The sequence below is a fragment of the Trachypithecus francoisi genome, unplaced genomic scaffold (genome assembly GCF_009764315.1).
Source record: "Trachypithecus francoisi isolate TF-2019V2 unplaced genomic scaffold, Tfra_2.0 Lachesis_group17, whole genome shotgun sequence".
NCBI classification, from domain to species: domain Eukaryota; kingdom Metazoa; phylum Chordata; class Mammalia; order Primates; family Cercopithecidae; genus Trachypithecus; species Trachypithecus francoisi.
This window is the reverse complement of record NW_022681462.1, coordinates 3,420,208-3,442,438: the sequence shown is the minus strand read 5'-3', so window position 1 is coordinate 3,442,438 and position 22,231 is coordinate 3,420,208. Positions and strand designations below refer to the sequence as shown.

Sequence of the window (22,231 nt, the reverse complement as noted above, 5' to 3'; positions counted from 1 at the left end):
TTGAGGGCTTTATAACATCACTCTTTTCCTGCTTTTTGAACAAAGGGCGCAGTATTTTCATTTTGCACTAGACTCAGAAAGTTATATGTGGTCCTTGGCCTCCTGGGTGACCTTACTCAGGTGACCTTAATTTCTCTGAACATCAGTTTCTCCATCTAGAAAATGCTGACATCGGGGCTGGCCATGGTGGCTCATGCCTATAATCCCAGCACTTTGGGAGGCCAAGGTGGGCGGATCACAAGGTCCAGAGATCGAGACCATCCCGGCCAACATGGTGAAACCCTGTCTCTACTAAAAATACAAAAATAGCTGGGTGTGGTGGCACGCACCTGTAATCCCAGCTACTTGGGAGGCTGAGGCAGGAAAATCACTTCAACCCTGGAGGCGGAGGTTGCACTGAGCTGAGATCATGCCATTGCACGCCAGCCTGGCAACAGAACGAGACTCCATCTCAAAAAAAGAAAAGAAAAGAAAATGCTGACATCTTTGCAGGGGTGTTGTCCGATTCACACAATATATTCAAACAATGCAAGTCAGTAATACATAGCAGCCCATTTTCTTCCTTACCCACTGTTCCTCCTGTTTTTCTCTACACACCCTGTCTTCCTTACTACTTGCTGGTACTGAATCTTTGTTGAGTGTAGGAATCAATCTATCAATTAATCATCTGGGAATGAGTGTGGCTACTACCTCTGGGATGGATGGCTAAATGAATAGGCTGATGGAAATATACACATAGATGAAATATGCAGAGATAGACATTGGTAATATATAGACAGATTGGAAATACATAAAGCCGTCCAGGCATACAGAGTTTACTAGAGAGAGGTGCAGAAAGATGTACATAAAATTCCATAATATTCTGTGTTTAAATAGTTGTATTACTTATGACCATTTTTATTTTAACTTAAGAAACTTCATTTACACTAAGCCTGACACCGGGCTGTACTCATAAAATCTAATGAATCATCATTAAACACAGACACGAGAGAAGTGAAAGAACATTTCCATAGTGCTCTTTACCTGGTATTCTGGGCACCAGTACCCCAGTACTGGGTGCTGGAGATGGGCCAACATGACCCCGTAGACCTGGCTGTCAAACTTGTGGAGTCTCGCCCTGCTGGAGCCCTGGAGCTAAGGACTGAGATCTCGGAGCTTTGGTTTGGGCCCTCCATGGGGGCACTATTACAGTGTGGGCATCTGGGAGCCCCCATGGCAGAGGCTGTGTGGCAAAATTCCAGCCAAAGCGAGAAGGTCAGAGTCTTGCTTTGGTGCTGGCACTTGTCTCCTGGAAAACAAGGCAGACAGCCCTGAGGATACCATACTAGGTTCCTGTTAGCTCGTGGAAAATGGTACTTTCTGAATATATTTGTGTTGCACCTTAACACATATCTAAAGTTAAACACAGGCTGGCCTGTTAGCTCACACCTGTAATCCCAGCACTTTGGGAGGCCAAGGTGGGAGGATCACTTGAGCCCAGGAGTTTGAGATCAGCCTGAGCAACATGGCAAAACCTCATCTCTACAAAAAAAATACAAAAATTTAGCTAGGCATGGTGGCACACACTTGCAGTCCCAGCTGCTTGGAAGGCTGAGGCAGGAGAATCACCTGAGCCTGGGAGGTTGAGGCTGCAGTGAGCCATAATCCCACCACTGCATTCCAGCCTGGGTGACAGAGCAAGACTCTATCTCTAAATACATAAATAAAATTAAACCCAATCATGGCAACAAGGATCCAATCAAAGTACTGTTTTAGAAAAAGGTACTTTATGGATTCTAAGATGTCATGGGATAGTAATTGAAAACTAGAATTTTTTTTTTTTTTTTTTTTTTTTTGAGACCGAGTCTCGTTCTCTCGCCCAGGCTGGAGTGCAGTGGCCGGATCTCAGCTCACTGCAAGCTCTGCCTCCCGGGTTTATGCCATTCTCCTGCCTCAGCCTCCCGAGTAGCTGGGACTACAGGCTTCCGCCACCTCGCCCATCTAGTTTTTTGTATTTTTTAGTAGAGACGGGGTTTCACCGTGTTAGCCAGGATGGTCTCGATCTCCTGACCTCGTGATCCGCCCATCTCGGCCTCCCAGAGTGCTGGGATTTCAGGCTTGAGCCACCGCGTCCGGCTGAAAACTAGAATTAAGGCATCAAGAGATAATAGCTTCTGCTTGCAGTTCACAAAAGGCAATTTTTTTTTTCTTTTTTTTTTTTGAGATGGAGTCTCACTCTGTCACCAGGCTGGAGTGCAGTGGTGTGATCTTGGCTCACTGCAATCTCTGCTTCCCAGGTTCAAGCGATTCTTCTGCCTCAGCCTCCCAAGTAGCTGGGACTACAGGCGCCCACCACCACACCTGGCTAATTTTTTGTATTTTAGTAGAGATGAGGTTTCACCACGTTGGCCAGGATGGTGTCGATCTCCTGACCTCGTGATCCGCCTGCCCCGGCCTCCCAAAGTGCCAAGATTACAGGCATGAGCCGCCGCGCCTGGCCAAGGCAAGAATTTTTAAAGCAGAAAAGTCCAAGATTGCCACTGACTTTATGGCATGAATCCCAGAGAACACACACTTGCTGTACTTTATTCTGATACCAAGAAATGCCAAGGTGAGTGCCGCTGGAGCTGCAGTGGGAACTCAGACCAGGGCTGCTTTGGAGGACTAAATCCTAAGCCCGTTGATGGCAGAGCAGCTGTCAGAATTCAAAATGTTGAATCATGGCGTCGTGCCTCTCCTCTCCATCAGCTGTCGATTGTAAAACCGACAGATTTCATCCTTGCTTGTTGAGGAGCTAATGGGGAAGCCATGGCAGGGTCACAGCTGCTCAGGTTACGCTTCGGGGAAGCCAGGTGAGTGGGGCTCCCAGGAGGCCTCGCTCTGTGGAAGTCGACGCCTGGGAACTCTTGAAATCCAGTGCTGATTGACTTTAGTTTATTCCCATACAGTGTGACAACGAAGACGACTACAGGGAGATCAAGAAGGCCCAGGGAGAGAAAGACAGCTCTTCAAGACTGGCCACCTCCACCAGTAATACTTTGTCAGCAAACCACTGCAACATGAACATCAACAGGTACGTGCATTCCCTCCAAAAGTGGAAGTGAGCTGGAGAGATCTCTGGGTCTGAAAGTCACCTGCTGGGTTGGAGGAGGGTCGGGCTTTTTGAGGACTACTCTGGTCTAGGTCTGCAGACTTGCTTCCCTCCTTTAACCTAAGTCTTATCATTATGGCTACACATGTGCCACATACTATAGCTCCAGATACTCATGCAAGGTACTTCTCCATAACCAAAGACCGGATACTAGTTACACACAGCTCTACACGCCCCAGGATATGCCCTTCCCCCAAAAAACTTAATAACTGAATTTCTAATCAATATTTTAATGGTAACCACTAAACTCATAAGAACACTAAGCTTATTACACAGATGAAGAAATACACACTTCAAGCTGAATCTCCGTGTGCAGCACCTAAAGCAATTAATTGGATATAGACTAAAATTGTGGCCTTAGAAGGGTCCGTGCTCCCAAGGTTAAATGGCCACCCAGACATTCCTCTCAAGAGGTTCCAGATGGACCCACCCAGCACTCACTCCCCTCTTTGATGAATGCCTTACAAGCAAGGCAAAATCGCAGGTATTTATTAGAAACGAGTAGCTTATCATCAGTCATAGAAGCGCTTTCCATTTTGAAATACCACAGCACGGAGACCACTTTTCCTCTCTAAGACACTCCTCACCCTCTCTGACCGTATACATAGAATCTTAAAGGGAGATGAATGTCTCAGCACAACACATAAAAATGTAAACTGAAAGGTTAGGAGAAGATGTAGAGCGGTGCTAAAACTTGGCGAGGAAATTGGAGAGCGAGGGTGCACACACACAGGCCCACTGCAGTGCCGGAATCACCTTGGAAGGCGAGGGCTCCTGTGGGTCTGAACAGGAGGGAGGGCTGCCCCTGCATGCTGCCCACTCCTCGGTCCTCTGTGCAGGGTGGATGCCAGCCCAAAATATTGGGAAAGGGGAAATGGGGAAAATGTGGTACCCAAATATTTTTAAATGTGTAATATCATTTAGTGCGTGTTAATACACTAAATAATCTAGCTGATCTGGTGGCTTCCATAATTTCTAAGCAGTGAGGAATATAAACCGTGTGTCTGCACAACTGCAATATGATAGGAAAATAGCTGTGATTTGGCCAGGTGCAGTGGCTCGTGCCTGTGATCCCAGCACTTTGGGAGGCTGAGGGAGGCGGATCATGAAGTCAGGAGTTCAAGACCAGCCTGGCCAATATGGTGAAACCCATCTCTACTAAAAATATAAAAAAATTAGCTGGGTGTGGTGGCACGCTCCTGTAGTCCCAGCTATTCGGGAGGCTGAGGCCAGAGAATCGCTCAAACCTGGGAGGCAGAGGTTGCAGTGAGCTGAGATTGCACCACGGCACTCCAGCCTGGGTGACAGAGAGGCTCCATCTCAAAAAAGAAAAGAAAATAGCTGTGATTTATACTGGTGACACAGTCACAGGTGTTGATACTATTGCTCCTGCCAAACCATGACTCTGGTTTCATACCTTTACTCATAGTTGAAGGAAATGCTCTATTACAGTGAGAGGTCAGTGAAAACGAAGAGGTCACTTCTCCATTCAAGTTCTTGGACCCCAAGTTAAAAAGCTCTTGCTCTAGAGACTTAGCCTGGCAGAGCCTCCTAGTTCTGATGGTTTTATTTATGTTAAGTAGTGACGCAATGCATATAAAATGCTTAGAGTTCTTTCTGGGAAAGGTGGTCTGTGTACCTCTGGAACTGTGACTACTACTATCAAGTTTTACCAGTGCTGTACAGCAGTCCCAGAGAAGGGGGAATTTCAAAGAGGAGCTCCCAAGAAAGTTTCTTTGGTCAACTTGAATATATATATAAACTTGCAATGATGAAAAACCGACAATCATGATGTCCATGATAATATTTAATGTCACAGTTTTGTTCTTCTTGCACTGTGAAAATCATGAAGTATGTCAAATAATAGAGACTGAGGAAAAGGTCTTTCTTCACTCACATTTCGACAAACAATTATAGTCAGGCAGTTCACATTATCTTCAACATCAGCATCTTCGCCATGGCTAGATGAGTAACTTTTGATTCTCCCAAAGCACTTTTGCGTAACACACCCTCTATGTTGTTAGACACACAGTGCTTTTGGAACCAGAAATCTGTCACCAGAAATTCTATCCCCACATGTATCCATTTGCATAACATTCAGAACCTTGGTTTTGTCATTTATTCTAGAGGCCTGTGTTTGTAATCTCTCCACTGTGACCACCAGCTAAGGAAATTGCTTTTGAAGTGACTTTAATGGCTTGTTTGCGGTGATAACGAACACGTGCAATTAGAAGAGCCCAACCCCAAGAATAATGAGTCAATCTTTGTTAGATGACTTTACCGTGTTTTAACTGGCTCTACCAGCTGACCTCTATAAGTATCCTAAATTAGTGATGACTGAGTTTATTTCAGACTAATCTGTCTTCCCCAAAGAATACTTTAAGGAATAGAGCCCTAACAATATAATATACATTGCAAACTCAAATGTAAGTGAATCCCTCTTCACTGATGGTTGATTTTGGAGAACATTATATTCAGGCACAGACAGTAGTTTTGAAGGTGAAATAAGGAGTTAGGAATCAGAAACTGTAACTTCTACTCACCGTATTTATTTATTTATTTAGGAGACAGAGTCTTATTCTGTCGCCCAGGCTGGAGTGCAGCAGTGCAATCTCGCCTCACTGCAACATCCACCTCCCCCAAGTGATTCTCCTGCCTCAGCCTCCTGAGTAGCTGTGATTATAGGCATGCACCACCACACTTGGCTAATTATTATTATTATGTTTTTTTTTTTGAGATGGAGTCTCGCTCTGTCCCCCAGGCTGGAGTGCAGTGGCGCGATCTTGGCTCACTGCAAACTCCTGCTCCGGGATTGACACCATTCTCCTGCCTCAGCCTCCCAAGTAGCTGGGACTACAGGTGCCCGCCACCATGCCTGGCTAATTTTTTGTATTTTTTTTAGTAGAGACGGATCTTCACCATGTTAGCCAGGACGGTCTCGATCTCCTGACTTTGTGATCCGCCCACCTCGGCCTCCCAAAGTGTTGGGGATTACAGGCATGAGCCCCTGCGCCCAGCCAATTTTTGTATTTTTAGTAGAGATGGGGTTTCACCATGTTGGCCAGGCTGGTCTCGGACTCCAGACCTCAAGTGATCTGCCCACCTTGGCCTCCCAAAGTGCTGGGATTACAGGCATGAGCCACCACACCTAGCCTCCTACTCACTGTTTTTATATTCTAGGTTTAATCTGATCAATCCCTGGTTAAATCATAAACTCGGATATTAAGAATTGGCTTTACATATTGCAGGTTGTTCTCTGGTTTTATTATTTTCTATATAATATTTAGTACAAGCTCAGATGAGATAGCAAAAGTCTTTTTGGAAATGTAGAATTCAGACTGGGTGCGGTGGCTCACGCCTATAATCCCAGCACTTTGGGAGGCCGAGGCGGGTGGATCACCTGAGGTTAGAAGTTCAAGACCAGCCTGGCTGACATGGTGAAACCCCGTCTCTACTAAAAATAAAAAAATTAGCCAGACATGGTGGCAGGCGCCTGTAATCCCAGCCACTCAGGAGGCTGAGGCAGGAAAATCACTTGAACCCGGGAGGTAGAGGTTGCAGTGAGCCAAGATCGCACCATTGTACTCCAGCCTGGGTGACAAGAGTGAAACTCCATCTCAAAAAAATAAAAAGAAATGTAGAATTTGGCTGGGCACGATGGCTCATGTCTGTAATCCCAGCACTTTGGGAGGCCGAGGCACTTTGAATCCAGGAGTTCGAGACCAGCTTGGGCAACATGGTGAAACCCCATCTCTACAAAAAATATGAAAAATTAGCCAGGTGTGGTGATGCATACCTGTAGTCCCTGCTACTCAGGGGACTGAGGTGGGAGGATTGCGTGAGCCCAGGAGGTTAGGGCTACAGTGAGCCAAGATCCTGCCACTGCTCTCCAGCCTGGGTAACAGAGCCAGACCCTGTCTCAAGAAAAGAAAGAAATGTAGAGTTCATTTATTGTTGTTGACTGACTTTCCCACTGCTTGCTCCTTATGCTTGTTAGGAACACAGTAAGTTGTTTTTTGGGTATTTTGAGATCCTTGGATAAAGGACTTGGAAAATGAAAGTGTTACTAGTCTTAGTCGCATCCTTTGGTGCCAGCTCCAGAATTACTATCATCCTGATGGGGAGAGAAAAGAAACAGTGTGACTTGCTTCTTGTTTGTTATGATTCTAATGCCATTAACTTGTTTCCTGGTATAATAATTCCCAAGAAGCTTCTTCCACCAACAGGTCCCGGTTGGGTGGTTTGGGTCATAGGAAAACATTTACCTTTCCCTGTGCTGACTCTGTGACATTCCATTACTGTCATTTCCTTTTTCAGTGTGGCAATACCAATAAATAAAAATGAAAAAATGCTTCGGTCGCCCATCTCACCCCTCTCCGATGCATCTAAACACAAATACACCAGCGAGGACTTAACTTCTTCCAGCCGACCTAATGGCAACAGTTTGTTCACTTCAGGCTCTTCCAGCAAAAAGCCTAAGGCCGACAGCCAGCTGCAGCCTCACGGCGGAGACCTCACGGTTTGTTGATGCTCTCTCTTCCTTTCCAACTAAAACCAAAATGAGGGGCCGGGCGCGGTGGCTCATGCCTGTAATCCCAACACTTTGGGAGGCCAAGACGGGTGGATCACGAGGTCAGCCGATCGAGACCATCCTGGCTGGCACTATGAAACCCCGTCTCTACTAAAAATACAAAAAATTAGCCGGACGAGGTGGCAGGCGCCTGTAGTCTCAGCTACTTGGGAGGTTGAGGCAGGAGAAGGGCGTGAACCCGGGAACCGGAGCTTGCAGTGAGCCGAGATCGCGCCACTGTACTCCAGCCTGGGCGACAGAGCGAGACCCCGTCTCAAAAAAAAAAAAAAAGAAAAAAGAAATTGAGTACCCCCAAGTTCTGTCTCTAACCTAGCACAGTCTAAACACATGCTTGAGGTCCCTTGAGAATTCCTGAATGCCCCCCGCTTCTAGGAAGACCCAGCAAAAGACATCTCCCCTCACCCTCCCAACAGAGAGCGGGGAAGAGGAACCCTGAGGGAGAGTTCTAAGCCTCTGTTGCTTAGGCAGGATTTTATGTTTCTGTCTGAAAAGAAAAGACCTCGAAGTAATACCATCCCGGGACAAAGGAAATTAGGAGTTTGAACCAACCAACCTTTCTATTGGGAAAAATTTCTGAGCCCAGGGCAGAGTGAAATCTGGGATTGAAACCCCACACTGAAAGCTACAGGGCCCGCATTCGGCCCTCATTGGCCAGTGTTGCAGCCACAGTGGGGGAACTCCCCCACTACCCCTTTTCCAGTGATCTCATGAGGGGTGATTCCAGCACGTCCCAGGGGAAGAGCAGGGGACTTGGGTTCACAGTCTGACCTCACCTCTTAGCTACAGTGTGATCTTGGGCCAGTTACTTAATCTCTCTGCTCCTATTTCTTTACCTGCAAGATTTTAAAAGAGACAATATTATGAAAAGATCCCCACTGGGCGTGGTGGCTCACGCCTGTCATCCCAGCACTTTGGGAGGCTGAGGCGGGCGGATCGCTTGAGGTCAGAAGTTCAAGACCAGCCTGGCCAACATGGTGAAACCCCATCTCTACTAAAAATACAAAAATTAGCCGGGCATGGTGGCAAGCATCTGTAGTCCCAGCTACTCAGGAGGCTGAGGCAGGAGAATTGCTTGAATCTGGGAGGCAGAGGGTGCAGTGAGCTGAGATCTCACCACTGCACTCCAGCCTGGGTGACAGAGCAAGACTCTGTCTCAAAGGAAAAAAACATAAAAAGACTCCCAACACCTAGGGACACCTATGCAACTAACACTATATGTTAGTTCCCCTTTGCTTCCATGCCAGCCTCTAAAAGCCAGTGGCCCTGGACCACTCATCCTCTCAGAAACATTAGTTACTTCCATACCCTCTCCCATGGTAGTCACTGTGCCTATCAAAACCAGCTGGGTGGCCAGGCGTGGTGGCACATACCTGTAATCCCAGCTACTCAGGAGGCTGAGGCAGGAGAATCACTTGAACCTGGGAGGTGGAGGTTGCAGTGAGCCAAGATCGCGCCACTGCACTCCAGCCTGGGCGACGGAGCGAGACTCCATCTCAAAAAAAAAAAAAAAAGAACAAGACTCTGCAAAGAAAGATGAGGGAGGGAACAGAGTGTGTAACACTTTATCCCATGAATTAAAGATTGTTAAAAGTTGCTGGAAGTTCCCACAAGAGCCTCAATCTTACAGCATCCTCAGGAAATTGACCTTCTTTTGTGCACCCTCACTTGGGAGCAGTGGTCTTTAATTCTAGGCTGAAAGAATTGGGGAAGACCTATATTAGAAAAACATGGAACAAAAAGCCACCAACTCAAGTTTTTTTTATTTGCCTGTAGATCCTTAAGTCATGAGCAAGTATGATATGCAGAGAACTATAAACCAATTATAGATCTTATTTAGTTATTCTTCACCACACAGGTGCTTATTTGGTAAGTACTTACTACGTGCTGGGCACCAGAGATGCAGTCACAATCCAGCGGATTCCATTTGTGCCTCATGAAGCTTACAGTTAGCTGGGGAGAGAGCCTCATACAGGGGATCACACACATCCATGACTCAGCACCAAGGGTTTCAGTGCTAAAAAGGGAACTCACAAAGGACTAGGAGCTCTTATAACAAAGAGGCTTGAATTAGTCCTAAGAGTGGCAAACTTTTTCTGCGAAGCAGGTTTTGACATTTTGGACTGACTAATTACTTGTGGTGAGGCTGTCCTGTGCAACGTAGAATGTTTGGCAGTGTCCCTGGCCTCCACCCAGTAGATCCTATGAGCACCCACTGGCAGTGGTGACAACTAAAAATGTCTCCAAGCATTATCAGTTTGCCCCCAGTTGAGAACTGCTGCTGTAAAGAATCAGATAAATAACCTAAGGGTTTATGGGCTGCACGGTCTCCATCCTGGCTACCCAACTCTGCCATTGTAGCAGGAAGGCAGACAATAGATAAATGCATAGACAGGATTCATTTCCAATAAAACTTTATTTACAAAAAGAGCCAGGTTTGACTCCCTGTCCATAGATGGCTGACCCCTGATGCGAGATCTCTAAAAGGCAAATAGGCATATAGTAAGAAGCAGAGGAAGCAGCAAGTGCAAAGGTCCCAAGAAAGAACTGGACACCAGCCCATGAGTCTGGGGCACAGAGGCCACAGGCAAAGAATGGCTGAGGGGCCACTTGACTGGGATCACTCCTTTTACCAATAGCAAGCAGAGGCCACTGGAGGAGTTTAAGAACAATTTTTAAATGTTGACATCTGAGTTTCCTGGTCTTCTATAACAGTAGACTCTAACCTTTACAGTGTTACATGTAAAAGCAGTCCATATTTAAAGCAGCATTTGTATACATTCAATTTTAATTACTTCAGAGAAACCATCTGCATTTCCTAACCTCAGATGCAGTTTTATGATCCATGTGTTTAGCACACAGTAGGTGCCATGTAAATGTTTCTATCCTGAGTAATGTGATTTTTAAAACTTTTCCACAGACTGATGTGTTCCATATATATGTGTGTGTATGTGTGTGTGTATATATATGTGTATATATATGTGTGTGTATATATATGTTTGTGTATGTGTATATACATATATATGATGGACTTTTGTTCTTGTTGCCCAGGCTGGAGTGCAGTGGCACAGTCTCAGCTCACTGCAACCTCCACCTCCCGGGTTCAAGTGATTCTCCTGCCTCAGCCTCCCGAGTAGCTGGGATTACAGGCGCCCGCCACCATGCCTGGCTAAATTTTGTATTTTTAGTAGAGACGGGAATTTGCCATGTTGGCCAGGCTGGTCTTGAACTCCTGACCTCAGGTAATCCACCTGCCTTGGCCTCCCAAAGTGCTGGAATTACAGGTGTGAGCCACTGCACCTGGCCTAGAATTTATTTTTTAGTAATTCCTAGTGATTCCCATTGACTCCTTCTGGTCTTCACAGACAGCCAACGAGAGCCAGCAAGCCTGTGAGCTGAGTGACTTATCTTTTGCAAGAGGCAGTGATGGTGAATGGTTCTGAAAGCATGGTTCCAGGATCATGGGTGATTGCAGCATCCGCATCACTGGGAACCAGATGGAAGGGCAGATTCTAGGTCACCACCCCAGCCCTGCTGAATCCCAGACTCTCAGTGTGGAGCCTGGCAATCTGTGTTTTCACCAGCCCCCTGGAGGATGCTCATGCAAACTGAACTGGCCAGCCTCCAGTCTAGCGGACCAGGAAAAGTAGGCGTCTAAACCCTAACCCCTGGCCTCCACCACAGTCACTGAGTGTAGGCAAGTTGCTGAACCTCAGCAAGCCTGTTTCTGGATCTGTGAGAGTGGGTGTCATGACTTCCCTTTGGATAGTGTCATGAGAATGACAGTTGAGAACACAGGTAGAAGCCTTTGGCAAATACCTAGAAGGCATATATTTCTTTATTGAGACACAATCACCATCCATTCTAATACAGCACACAAAGATGTTCTGTAGAGCCAAAGATATTCTATGTATGTATGTATGTATGTGATGGCTGCTCACTTCACCAGGTGGCCAGTTTCTCAAAGACATGTGTTGTTTCTTGTTTAGAAAGCAGCTCACAACAATTCTGAAAACATTCCCCTCCATAAGTCACGACCGCAGACGGAGCCGTGGTCTCCAGGCTCCAACGGCCACAGGGACTGCAAGAGGCAGAAACTTGTCTTCGATGATATGTAAGTTCAGACTTTTTTAATATGGTGAGGGGCAAGACAGGACAGAAGCTGCTCAGGTGGAAGGGGCGTGGACACCTTGGTGTGGCCACCTTCAGCAACAGTGTGGCCTTTTTTTACCCTGGGACTTGGTCATTTAAATGTCCCTCTTGAAGGGAATTGGAACCTTAATTTTGAGTGCATGCCTGAGTCCTGGTGGGGTTTTTGGGTAGACAGAATAATCAGTGCTAACGGGGTTGGACATCAGAAGACAAAGGCGAATAGCATTAATGGTCTTAGACTTCTAAGCACTTGTACCATGGGTTGTCGGCGGTTTTATGCTACTAGAAAGAGAAGCATTGTTGTTTTTGTAAATTATAATAGGCAATGAATAATAGTGATTTACTCCTGAAAGCTTTTTTCCTCCAACTGCTATATTCTTTATAATAGTATAAATGATTCTTCTATAGGAAAAAAAATGCCATCATCCTTCACCCAAATCTAGCACTTTCAGTCTCACCCAAGTATAACTTCCATTCCCAGCATCATTTTAAAAGGAGGAAAAGCAAGAGGAGAAGATGAATAAAAATAACATCCTGGAATGCTCTCGAGAGGCTGAAAATGACAAATGAGAAATGATCAAATGATGCTGAAAATTATTTCGGCTCTTAGGGAAAATGTGTGTGTCAAGGACAAGCCTGGAAGGCAGAAGATACTCAGTTTGAATCCTCTTTTCAGGTTTAGTGGTCCTACGGACGTCAAATACATGGCTGGGTGAGGCAGGAAACATTCAGCCCCAGGGTGCAGCAGCTGCAGAAATAGGCTGTCCTGCCCTCTGAGGGCTTCTAGTCTAGCTGAGACAGACTGCAAACCACTAACCCCACTGGATGTTGGAAAATAAAATGGTTCTACGTGTCCGAGAGTCCCAGTGACAAATGCCACGGCTCGCTCAGCGGGGCCCTCCTAGGATCCGTTAAATGACATCTCCTAAGGGATATCACGTGGAGCAGAGAAAGCACCATGCAGGGGTGGCTACTCCAGCCTCCTCGTCCGCCCCGCTCCTCCATCCGTAACTGCCACCCGGAGTCTTGGCATGATCTATTTATTCACCTCTGTACACTTCCTTGGGAAATTTAAAATACTAAGTTGTAGTCTTCAAGTACTGCATGGACTCCCGTAAGCTAATTAGGGTACAGAGTTTTGGGGGTGAAAGCCAAGTCCACATTCGTTGTTTGTTTTGTTAAATGAACACATTCCAAGGTAACTGGGTATAGGAAAGCTTGAGGGCAGCCCAGGAGGGCATGTGTGTTTTCTCTCTTCCTGTGGTGGCAGCTGCGTCCCACCCACACTCCTGGCCCTCACCACCCCCTTCCTCTCACTGTCTACATCGCCTCTGCCAAGCAGCCAGGGAGGTAGGTGGTGATTAATCCCCAGGGAGGGCATGGAGTGGGAGTACAGTCAGGTGGCAAACTACATTTATAATTAAGGTTCAGGATATAAATTGTTCATGTGAACTTCAGCCATTTGTAAAAAGGAGAGATTAGAATTGTGTATAAGGATAACGTAGAAATCTGCATTTGGAAGTCATAACCCAACAACATGATCAAACAGAAGGAGCATTAGACCCTGAGGTACTCACACCACCACATACTTGCAGTGGATGGTTTTGAGAGCATGGTAGATACACACAAAGTACAAATACATATGTTGTATTAAAATGCAAGGAATTTTCCAGTGTATGAACCAGAAAGTTAGGTCAGAAACAGCAACAACTAAATGACTGTGGTTTGATCTACAGGTACTTGGACTTTTTTTTTTTTTTTTTTTTTTTTTGAGACAGAGTCTTGCCCTGTCACCCAGGTTGGAGTGCAGTGGTATGAGCATGGCTCAGTGCAGCGTCAAAGTCCTGGGCTTGCGCTATCTTCCTGCCTCAGCCTCCTGAGTAGCTGCGTCTACAGGTGCATGCTACCACCCCCAGTTAATTTTTTTTTTTTTGTAGGAAAAGTGTCTCACTGCTGGGCACGGTGACTCACAGCTGTAATCTCAGCACTTTGGGAGACTGGGACGGGTGAATCACAAGGTCAGGAGTTCAAGACCAACCTGGCCACGATGGTGAAATCCCGTCTCTACTAAAAATACAAAAATTAGCTGGGCGTGGTGGTGGGCACCTGTAAGCCCAGCTACTCCAGAGGCTGAGGCAGATAACTGCTTGAACCTGGGCAGCAGAGGTTGCAGTAAACTGAGATCGTGCTACCACACTCCAGCCTGGGCAACAGCGAGACTCTGTCTCAAAAAAAAAATGTCTCACTGTGTTGCCCAGGCTGGTCTCAAACTCCTGGCCTCAAGCAGCCCTCCCACCCCAGCCTCCCAAAGTGCTGGGATTATATAAAGGCAGGAGCCACCATGGCTGGCAGCCCTTGGACTTTTTATAAGAGGAAATGTCTCTCAATCTGCTATGGCTGAAACTAATATAATTTTGTCACTATCAGTGTCAACAAAGAGGCTGTTATCATTTGTTCTTCCCATTAGCAATACGTATAATTTTCCTGGCTGACAGCCACAATGAAACTGTTTCTCCTTTTATGGATATAGATATAATAGAATAAAAAAGCACTGTTTCATATCCATCATATGGAGAGATAGATGTCACATTCCAATTGCCATGTGTCCCAACTGATTTGAAATCCATAACAGTAAAATAAATATGCAACTCAAACAGCCACTCAACCGTCGAACTAAGAAAGTTGTGGAAAGATTCTTCAAGCTTGAAAAGCAAAAATAGGCCGGGCACAGTGGCTCATGCATATAATCCTAGCACTTCGCGGGACCGAGGTGGGTGGATCACTTGAGGTCAGGAGTTTGAGACCAGCCTGGCCAACGTAGGCTGGTCCCATCTTTACTAAAAACACAAAAAAGAAAAATTAGCCAGGCGTGATAGCATGTGCCTATAATCCCAGCTACTCGGGAAGCTGAGGCAGGAGAATCACTTGAACCCAGGAAGTGGAAGTTGCAGTGAGCTGAGATCACGCCATTGCACGCCAGTGTGGGCCACAAGAGTGTAACTTCATATCAAAAAGAAAAAAAGCAAAAATAGGCATCGTCTCTTCCTTTAAGCAGTAAAAATAAGCAACCTTCAAGAGATCACTGGGCTAAGATGTCACCTAAAATTGTGCAAAACGTCTCCCAGGTTCCATTTGGTACATATGGAGTACTTACTAAGTGCCAAGTACAGGCACAAGAGTTGAAGTATAACGATTAATTAATTCTCAGTTCAGGGGAGAGAGAGGCATATGGTGACCTCTCCAGGAAGGTTTCCTAGGATTACTAAATTGAATTCTCTACCTCCTCCCTGCCCACCTCCATTCTGTGCCAGCTTCCCCACCAGCACCCTCAGTGACAGAGGAAGACCTCAGCCCAGCCCATCACTTCCCTTGACTTCTCTTCACCAAGGGTGAAGAGTGAACTTTAGCCCTTTTTAAAAACCAGCAGTGAAATGACCAAAGAGAGGCCACCAATGGAAGAAAAGAAAGGACTAGATAATTAGCACTGGAGTGATTTCAAGTTGATGAAAATCCAGTTACAGTGATCCAAAAAGTAACAGATGCCACACTGTCATTTAATTTTTAAAGCCGCATCGTGCAGCTTTTTAAAAAAAGTAAACTCATCTCTTTGTATTATAAATACATGTTAATGGTTGAATAAACATGGGATTCAGACAACAGCTGAAGCCAGTAGGCTCTCAATAACAAGTGTTGAATGAACCCAGCTGAATTATAAATGACATTGCCAGGAAAGAGTGCCTGCAATTTTTTTTCTATGACTATAAGGAATCTACATGCAGGTGAATGTAAAATCATGGGCTTCCAAGCCCCTTTTCCTATGTTACTTACCAAAAATTAGCCGGATGTGGTAGCATGCGCCTCTAATTCCTGGAATGCCTGTAAACAGGCACCAGTTAGTTCCTTTGGGATACAGACAGAACTGAGCAGAATAACATTTATTTTAAAAATGTGATCCAGGTCAGCCTGTCCTTTGTACGTTGTGGGCTCATATTGGTGGCAGTGCGACCTCACCTCCTCCCCCTGACATTTAGCAAATACACAACATTCACTGCTTGACAGCTACGGTATTAAGGTGACACTTGTATGATTACCAAACATTTGTTTAAAAAACAGATCTGTAAGAATGTATGTCAATGAATAGATAGCACTTGATTCAACTTGAGGCCTAGAAAACTGATCTTACTAGTGCAAAGCCATGAGCTGTAAGTCACTTGGTATCATAATTAGTGACAGGGAAATTCTCGGCTGGGGAAAATTGAGAGCGAACACCTGTGTCACGAAGGCCTCGGTACAGAAGTCCTGAACAGAGCTACGTGGTGATGAGATGCTTGGCTGGAAAACCACCTCCGCCATCCTGCCCGCCGTTCTGCTGTGCTAGGAAGCCAGAGAACCCCAGGTGCCAGGGCTGCCTGCCGCTCCCCAGAGGAAGTGCTGGCTGCTGCCTGTATGTCACATGGAAAAGTCAGTCACAATCAGCACATTCAGCCAAACCACCAAACGTCCCTTCTGTCCCCATGGTGCCCATAACAGAAGCCCGGCTACCTGAACCTCCTGACAGTGAGGAAAGACTGACTGTAGCTGCCAGGCACTGAAGGTCATGGCGTGTGAAATGCGGCCATGAGGAAGGAAGAGGGACTTGACATTTGTAATGTACTTAGTTAGCACAGCAGTCTCAAAGCTAAAAGGATTTTGATTTTATAGAGGATGGGAAGACTCCCATATTGTAAAAGGTTGGATCCTCAGCAGCATGATTTAGTCAAAGGACACTAGTTGAGATCCTTGAGTAGGCAAAATGACAGCAGGGAAGGTGCTCCCACCCCCCACCCAGGGCTTGCAGTGGGCATGTTCTCCTGAGGGTCTCCTCTCCTAGTCCTTTCAAAGCAGGACCCTACCTTCTTGTTTTCCTGATGAATCATTAAGCCTTTATTGGTCTTCATTTAGAATTCCTCCCATTATGAAATCCCTGTCTCAAGGCCAGGTGCTTCTTTTGTTCTAACCAAAACAGAGAGTGAGAGTAAGAATGAGTGAGAGAGAGAGAGAGAAAGAAATGGAGAGTAGGATTTGCCAAGGCAGGTTGCGGGGAGGACAAGGACATTCAGATCTCCTGGATTGAAATCTCAGCTGTCCGATCATTTTTAGGGTTTTGTAAGATTATTTTAAATGTCACTCAGAGAAAAACAACCATCAGATTGATAATTTCCCATTTCAACAGAAAGTTACTTTGGATTCAGTGACCCAAACCTGCCCCACTTAGCCTGAGCATCCTGCAGAGCAGACCGTGCCTCCTGTGCCCGGCTGAGAGGGAGGCAGTCGCCTGCAGGAGCCTGTGGCCTGGAAGAAACAGTGAATGACCGCTTGTGCCTGGGAGGAGCCAGGTTCCAGGGACTCTGGGGCCCCAGCCAACATCAAAGTTGTGAAAATAAAAGCTGTTTTGAATCCTTGCTACCCAGATGCAATCTACCTGCGTCTGTGGGGAAGGGCCTGGAAAGCCGGTGCCAGCATCCTGGAGCAGCGGACTCTGAAGTCCCCTCATCCGTCGTCATCACTGACTCTGTGTATTAAAAATCATTACTTCTTATGCATTCTCCTCAAAGCTTGGGACATATTAACACCTCTGGGGCTTGTCAGATGACAAGCTGACATATCGGATAGCAGATGATGAATTCATTTGGTATGCAGTTGCCTATTTGTCTGATTTGGATTTCAACTTCCCGAAGAAAATCATCCAATTTCTGCCGCGCTGAGGAACTTCTTGTTCAAACACATTGGGCTCTCATCCCTGCCAGTTTTCACAAAACAGGCTGGCTCTGCCGAGGGCGGCATTTCACAGAGGTAGGAATTACAGAAAGGAGTCTGCCAGGCTCTCCATGGGAGACCATTCAACTCTATCCCAGTCACAAAGGAGAACAAAAAGCAAGGTTGCTTTAATATTCCTGTGCCAGAAGAAATATGGGGGTAGCTCAAACCCTGATGTTGCTGAGAACCAAGGCCGTGTGTTTCTAGGTGGGGGTGGCGGGAGGGGGAAGAGAAGAAAAGAAAACATTCTATTTGGATCAAATGCTCAGAATGCTTTTGTTGGAGAGAGCTCTCATAATGAAGATGCATGCGGCTAAGCTCTGGCTTTCAGATCACTCATGCCCCGTTTCTGAAGAGCCCAAGATTCACGGTTAGTTACATTTGTGGTGTTTAATTAAACTTTGATTAGGTTTGCTCGTGTATCATCATAAAATACCATCACTGTGGAAAACAACGGGAAGAATTTTATTACACCAATGGAAGACAAAAACTCTAGATTTTCCAGGTTAAAAAAAAAAATAAAAGATGAGATGGAAAATCTGTTTGAACACTGAGATAAGATCTCATTTTAGTACCTTTGCTGTATTATATTCTGTAACGGTCACAACGGTGACAGCAATTTTACTTTTCCTACTGACTTGGCTATTGCTGTCAGAAGGAATGCCTTTGTGAAAGCGTGCGTTGGTGGCAAGGCTGGACACGAGGTGACATCCTACTGGTCCCACTGGCTTTATAATGATCTGCTCTGGAAGTACGGCACCAGAAATCACCCGAAAGGAGAAAATGGGGCAATCATCAGGCAATCTTCAGTGACTCATGACAGTGAGCCCTCCATTCTATGCAAAGATGAGAGTTCTAACAAATGTGTTCGTAAGTGGCCTCCAGGTGGTACCTATGCTATTAGCATCTCAGGTTACTGCTCTGATGATAGCTGCTCTGATATGGTCAGAAAATTATGTTACTTACCCACAGGCGCTATTGTGAGAGTCTGTGACTCAGCCTCCATATCAGGACTTAAAAATATGCTCCTATGCTGCAGATGAAAACAATAGTGATGAAGGAGCTTATATTAGGAATTAGGAGCCGCTGCCATCCATAAGGGTAACTTAGAAGGCTGGTGGAAACTAAGAAGCCGTAGCGTATTACCAAGATAATCCGTTAATGAAAATGAAATGCATTTGAAGTAGTGATGTGTCAGTGACAAAACAGGGCAAGAAAAAAAAAATGGCCTAACTTATATACTAGAGTATAGAACAGATAATGATGTGGAGAATTTCAGGTTGCCATGGAGACACTCTCTGGCTCACCGGACGCGATGCTGCACCCCATCGGAAGGCACCACTCTTCTAAGCTCAAAATGAATTCAGTGCCATTCATCCAAGGGAGACCTGCTTACCTTCTACCGTGTGCCAAAAACTACAGGGTGGGGAAGATCAAAGAGGTCTACAGCATGGTCCTTACTACAAATGAACCAGCAACCAGGTTGCACACATGCCCAGTACAGCTCAGAAGATAATGAAATACCAAGTGTAGTAAACAAGAAGTGCTGTGTGAGGTCAGGAAGGACAAAGGTGAATATGGACCAAGGTTACTCGGAATGCCTGACAGCAGGGGAAATTGAGGGGCAGGCAACATTTGGCTCCTAGAAGACACTCAGTGAATGAAGAGCAAGGAGAGTGTTCCAGGTGGGGGAAGTGATGAGAAGAGCCCCTCGGACCAGGAGGCCATTTTATCAAGACAATGAGGAGCCACCTCTGACTTTGGTCAAGGGCCTTTGTGAATGAGTGACATAGTTAAGTGGGTTAGGCAAGATTTTTGGGGATCTGAACTGAGATTTGATCTCATAGACCCTGGAGACTGATTTTAGGTCTGTGAGCAGGATGGCAAGGTGATGAAAGCCATGTAATCCCAGCACTTTGGGAGGCTGAGGCAGGTGGATCACGTGAGCTCGGGAGTTCAAGACCAGCCCTTACAACATGGCGAAACCCTGTCCCTACTAAAAATACAAAAAGTTAGCCAGGCATCGCGGCACACGCCTGTAGTCGCAGCTACCTGGGAGGCTGTGGTGAGAGGGTCACTTAACCCCAGGGGGCCCATGCTGCAGTATTGGTGATCGTACCACTGCCCTCCAGCCTAGGCAACAGAGTGAGAACCTTTCTCAAACAACAACAACAATAACGTCAATTGCCAGAGTTAGAACCATAGACCAGGCAATATGTGGACATTCTGACAATATGTGTCAATTTGTGGACAAAGAAGGGAAACTCACCAAAGCAACAACAAAGCCATTCATATGGGGAAAGCATGGGTGTCCAGGAGATGGGGAAAGCATGGGTGAAGGGAGAACATGGAGTGGCAGGAGCAGGGCCTTCCTAGGAAGGAGACCTCGTGCCTCACCCTCAGTGAAAGACCCAGCACAGTGAATGAACAGTTCCAGCCCTCAGTGGGGGGTGTGGGGTGGGGTGAGGAGCCATCTGGACCCCAAAACCATGCTGTGATTCTGGTTTGTTTGATTAAAAGGCAATGTCATTGTCACAGAAAAGCATTGTTGCACATTGCTTTTCTAAGCATTTTGACCTCTTTGGATACACGAACGCTCTACCTAATATTACAATAAGGTAAAAGATCCCATTAGGATCTGAAATAAGGCAGTTCAAAATAAGCCTGCAATAAGACGCTAAACAGTCCATGATGAATAGCACTACTTCCGCCGTATCTCCCATTCAGAGAGTCCTAGCTCATATTTGATATTCATGAATAGGTGAAGTTTATTGATTATATAAAGTTTATGCCGCTGGTGCCTAAAGGAGGTCATTTTTTTAATCTATCGGGCTAAACACTTAAAGGCACTGTCCAATGAGGACCTTAGCGTCACTAGACCTCATTACACACACTCAAATCAGTCTCTGGATGAGTTACCTTCATCTCCCGGCAGAGTCACCGCTGGCCAGGGTTATTGCTTTGATAATCCACATGTCTGCTGTTAATGTTTACCAGCTAGCTAATCAGAACTCTAGAGAATACATGGCATGTTTGCATTGTTACAAGGTAGACATCATTTGACAATTAACTTCATTACAACTGGAATGTAATCATCCAACATTATCTCTTTTTATTTTTCACTGTGAGGCTTTAAGATAATTCAATATATATACATAAAACTCTGGGTACTAGATATGCATATAAATGCACTTATTTTCATAAGGATACATAAATATACTCACCCATATATATCCATACAATTATTATGAGGTATATGTACAATGTTTACATTAAAAGGGGATTGTTTTATGTAAATATTGCATAAAATAAGATTTCTCACTTGTTTTTTTCGCCATACAATAAAAAATATATTCACAAATTAGGCACTAGGGGGCCATGTTAAAGCCACTGTAAAGAGAGACTACTGGCATATGTTGAATGTGTTTCCAATTGCTAACTTAAGAGAAAATTTATTGTGGTATTTGACATATAGGCAGTAATTTGGAAAGGCAGAAAACACACTTCATTCCACATTAAGCAGAGTTTTTAAATTGCGCCTTAAGTTTGAGTGAGAGGAAGGAATATTTTAAAAAGATCTTGCACTTAAGCCATAATGACGTTCAATATCATTCCCTCCTTGTAGGCCTCGCAGTGCCGATTATTTTATGCAAGAAGCTAAACGAATGAAGCATAAAGCAGATGCAATGGTGAGACCCTTTTCTTTCCAGATACGTTCTTCCAAATTACGTGTGTACTGCAGCTTCATCACCGGGAAAATATAGCTAGGGTAATTATAAAATCTATTACAAGGATGGCTGGGTCTGTTAAATGGAGAAATGTTTATATAATCAAGTGTTCATAGCCCAATAAATTATGACTTCAACCAATAATGCCTGACTGGGAAAAAGCCCTGGATAAATGAATATTTCAATTTAGTCCTAAGGTTTGAATAGTAACTAGAGCCAGTGGAGGCAGTGGGTGGTAGTATTTTTTTTTTCCTTTAAAAAATGAAATCTAGATTTGCATTTTTCTCTTGTTAGCCTGACAAACCCTTGGCTCGCTCCCAGGATCAAATCTCTTTTCAAAAACACTTGTGTTCTTCACATGTATCTGCCAAAATGAATGCTCTCTCTGAAACCGTGCAACACGGAACTGTTATCTGCACATAAGACTCTAAAGTCACCATGATTTGATGTTTTCAAAGAGTAACTTTTCTTGCTTGGATAATCTCCTGTTTTGGAAAGCTTGACGCTCCCAGGCAAGAGATAGAAAACTTTTGTTTTGTTTTCTAAAAGAGATCATATGGTTGTTCCCTCTTAAATGAATGAAGTCCAGAGGGACTGCTTCCCACCTAGTAACTCGAGTTTTAGTCTCGTCCAGTGTTCATAACTGAGATTGAGGCAGGTGCTGGACATGAAGAAGGCATTTCCAGTGACATTCAGAATACTGAAGATGTTTAAACGGTTACAATACCCCTCTTCCAGTGCTACCGACGTCACCTATTAAACACTTGTTTACGTGAAGACCACTGCCTAGGCACACTGGGGTACAGGAGGAATAACCCCTACATCTCAGAAAATAGA

General features: G+C 45.2%; 1 protein-coding gene across 5 annotated transcripts in view; it reads left to right on the top strand.

Annotated features, from left to right (window-relative positions):
- The window catches only part of AFF3 (AF4/FMR2 family member 3), a 639,560-nt gene that overhangs the window by 596,009 nt on the left and 21,320 nt on the right, over positions 1-22,231 (top strand). For all 5 annotated transcript variants that reach the window (XM_033239032.1, XM_033239033.1, XM_033239031.1 and 2 more), the window contains 4 exons: positions 2,928-3,052; positions 7,448-7,649; positions 11,708-11,832; positions 21,292-21,355. In XM_033239032.1, the coding sequence (XP_033094923.1) occupies positions 2,928-3,052; positions 7,448-7,649; positions 11,708-11,832; positions 21,292-21,355 (516 nt within the window). The remainder of the gene's footprint in view (positions 1-2,927; positions 3,053-7,447; positions 7,650-11,707; positions 11,833-21,291; positions 21,356-22,231) is intronic.